The sequence below is a fragment of the Triticum urartu genome, chromosome 2 (genome assembly GCF_003073215.2).
Source record: "Triticum urartu cultivar G1812 chromosome 2, Tu2.1, whole genome shotgun sequence".
In the NCBI taxonomy this organism is placed as follows: Eukaryota; Viridiplantae; Streptophyta; class Magnoliopsida; order Poales; family Poaceae; genus Triticum; species Triticum urartu.
Genome location: NC_053023.1, coordinates 665,001,725 through 665,004,889, shown reverse-complemented (window position 1 = coordinate 665,004,889; position 3,165 = coordinate 665,001,725). Strand labels below are relative to the sequence as shown.

Genomic DNA, 3,165 nt, shown 5'->3' with positions numbered 1-3,165 from the left:
AAATTAGTATATATGACGCGCTTTCTCCCGCGACTTCGGTCAGTAGTCCTTTCACTTTTGACAAAAGTGTCGGAGCCAATTTTGCGGAGAGTACCCTAAACCCCCAAACTGCTCGGATTCCATCTCTGTCTATGGATGAAATGTTTCATTTTCTTTTCATAATTTCTATTATTTGAATTCTTGTAATTATTATTGTTATATGTATATGCTTACTTTTTCTTAATATGGATATTTTCCGTTCCTTTCTATTTTAGCTGATTTTTCGTGGTCTATATCACATGCGAGTTAATGACTATAAGGAACCAACGACCAAATTATCGCTAGTCATTGTAAACGCCTTGCATATGATGTACACTCAGCAAGCACAATGCATCGATTTATGTAGGTGTGTGCTCGTGGTGGCCACGGGCGCGCAATACCAGAGGAAAAGATGTGGCGGCGTGTATGCACTAGCCATAGCGGCATGAAAGGTCAAAAAGAAGACCGGCAATGCCCACAGCAACACACGAACACAAGGCACGACCCTCATGGCTCCTCAAATTCACTATAAAACCACGCCAGGGGAGCGTGTGTTCGCCACACTACCGCTACCACTACTACTACCACCCCGAACCCAACCATCTCCATCCATCTCGCTAGCTCCCAGTCGCCATGGCCGTGAACAACGCCAAGCTGGCCGCCGTGGTCGACGCCGAGAACCCGGCCGTGATGTGCGGCTACGTCGACAACTCCGAGTCGTCCATCGACTTTGCCGGGCGCGCCAACTGGCTGCGCGCGGCGGTGCTGGGCGCCAACGACGGGCTTGTCTCCACGGCCTCCCTCATGCTCGGCGTCAGCGCCGTCAAGCCCGACGCGCGGGCCATGGTCGTGTCCGGGTTCGCGGGACTACTGGCCGGGGCATGCAGCATGGCCATCGGAGAGTACGTGTCCGTCTGCTCCCAGCGCGACGTGGAGATCGCGGAGCTGGACCAGGCCGGAAAGCGAGGCGGCGACGACGAGAAGGCGCTGCCAAGCCCAGCACATGCCGCTGCGGCCTCAGCGCTGGCTTTCTCCGTCGGGGCGCTCCTACCGCTGCTGGCCGCCGGGTTCATCGTGGGCTACAACCTGCGGGTCGCCGTGGTGGTGGTCGTCGCGACGTTGGCGCTGGCCGCGTTCGGATGCGTGGGCGCCGTGCTGGGGCGGGCCCCCGTGGCGAGGTCGTGCGCGCGGGTGGTGGTGGGCGGGCTGGCCGCCATGGCCGTCACCTTTGGGTTCATGAGGCTCTTCCGAGCCAGCGGCGTATAAGAAACTGACATGGACACATGGTCTTGGTCATGTGCGGGCATCGCCCATACTCTTATCGGAATAAAGTACCCAGTACTAGCCACCGTACTTGCACCTACGGCTGACTTATTTTCTTCCTTGTAATAGTAATCAAACGGCAAATGAAAACGTTTAAACTCGTACTATAGTACCAAGTGATTTTCATTCCTCTCCATGCATGCTCTATTGTTTGAAAGGATGTGACACAACATGTTCAATTGGCCAAAGGTTTGCACTTACCCGCTCTATGTTTTTCGGTAGGGTAGATCTACGTACGACATACGTCATGTTAAGCAACTTGCCTTAACTAATCTTTTCGGCTGAGCAATGCTAGAACTACGTAAAAAAAAACTACATAAACTAACGGGCTGTCCAACGTGGGGCATTGTTATTGGGTGTAGGGAGAGGACAAGTCGCGTACTACCCCTCGCCCCTCGCGTCGCCCCCGCGGGCGACCCGGGGGGAAAACCCTAGCCGCCGCCCCTCGAGTCTCCTCCTCCTCCCCCCTCCTCGCCGCCGTCCATAGCGCCGCCGGGCGAAGCCTGGCCTGCTGGGCGGCGGCGGGGCTTCTCCCCATCCTTTCCGTCTTGGCTGGCGCGGGACAACGGGGTCCAGAGGAACACCGGGTGAACGTGGGGTCCGGCGGCGCGGCGGGCGGGTCTCCCATCGGCGTCGTGCGCGGCGCGGCGGTGACGACCTGCGTGTCGTGAGGTGGTGGCTGCGTTGGCCTGACCGGTGGTCGCGGGTGCCGCCGGATCCAGATCGGATCCATCTGGATCCTTTCCTCGGACTCCGTCGGCCGCCGCGGGGTGGTGATGATCGTCGCTGGCCACGTCGGATCGTTGGATTCGGCGTCTGGAGATCTACAAGGAGTTCTTCTCGATCCTTCTTTCTGGTGGGTTGAGCCCCATAGCTCTTTCATCTTCTTGGGGTTCGGATCGTGGCTTGCCGGATCCGGAGTACACGGAGATTTGGTGGCATAGGATGGGGACCGAAGGAAACTTTGTTCGGCGTGTTCGGCCCGGCATCGGCGACGTCACTTGACGCCGTTACGCTTCCTAGAGGCGAAGCCGAGGTCCCCACTATCCACCCCCAAACCCCTCCCGGACGAAAGTCCAAAATTCAGTCTGGATTGGGCGGCGGCGGCGTCCTGCGCGTCGTATCCTCCATGGAGGCGCCGTCTTGGGAGGAACTGATGTTCAGGGGAGAGATGTTGTGGATGGTGGGCTCCGAGTAGCTCCAGCAGTGGCGATGGTGTGGAGGTTGCCAGGTGGTGCGGCGTTGTATCTACCGCGTCATTGACGACGAGTGGTGGCGGCATGGTGCAGCTGCATATCGACGACAGATGCGGCTGGATGGACGAGCGCAGGGTGGTCGAGCTGTCTGGCGCCATGGTGGCGTCGACGGCAGGCCTGGCAAGGTCTGTGCGTCAGTACCTGCTCTGTAGATGGATCGATGGAAGAAGGCGGCGGCAGCCTCGGTGAGTGCGCCGGACCGGCGTGTGACCCAATCCGGTATGTGGCTAGGATGGGGCATCCGGCATTAGATGTTAGGATTTAGTGCGATGTCTGTTTGGTATTAGGCTCGAACATTCGGCACTACTGCATCAAGGAGGTAGGAGTAGCGACAGATGTTGCCTAGATGGTGGCTTCAGGCTTACTGATGTACTACTTTGTAAGGTCTTTTGTGCTTAATAATTAATAAAATGGCCGTATGCATCGTCCAGATGCAGAGGCCGGGGGTGCATTCTCCTTTTCTAAAAAAAATTGGGTGTACGGAGAGGGAGAGGCCCACCCCCCTGAAAATCGGGGGGGGGGGGGGGAGATTAGTTGGTTGGAAGGATTACGTAAAGCTTCGTGTCAG

The 3,165-nt window shown here is 57.3% G+C and overlaps 1 protein-coding gene across 1 annotated transcript; it reads left to right on the top strand.

Moving 5' to 3' along the window:
• Nucleotides 1-583: 583 nt before the first annotated feature.
• LOC125533957 (vacuolar iron transporter homolog 5-like) lies at nt 584-1,467 on the top strand. The gene has a single exon (XM_048697276.1). It carries the CDS (start codon nt 652-654, stop codon nt 1,282-1,284), a length of 633 nt encoding a protein of 210 aa, XP_048553233.1. The 5' UTR covers nt 584-651; the 3' UTR covers nt 1,285-1,467.
• The last annotated feature ends 1,698 nt before the right edge of the window (nt 1,468-3,165 follow it).

Excerpts from the sequence above, each read along its gene's own strand:
- LOC125533957 (XM_048697276.1), top strand. The coding sequence starts at position 652 with ATGGCCGTGAACAACGCCAAGCTGGCCGCCGTGGTCGACGCCGAGAAC.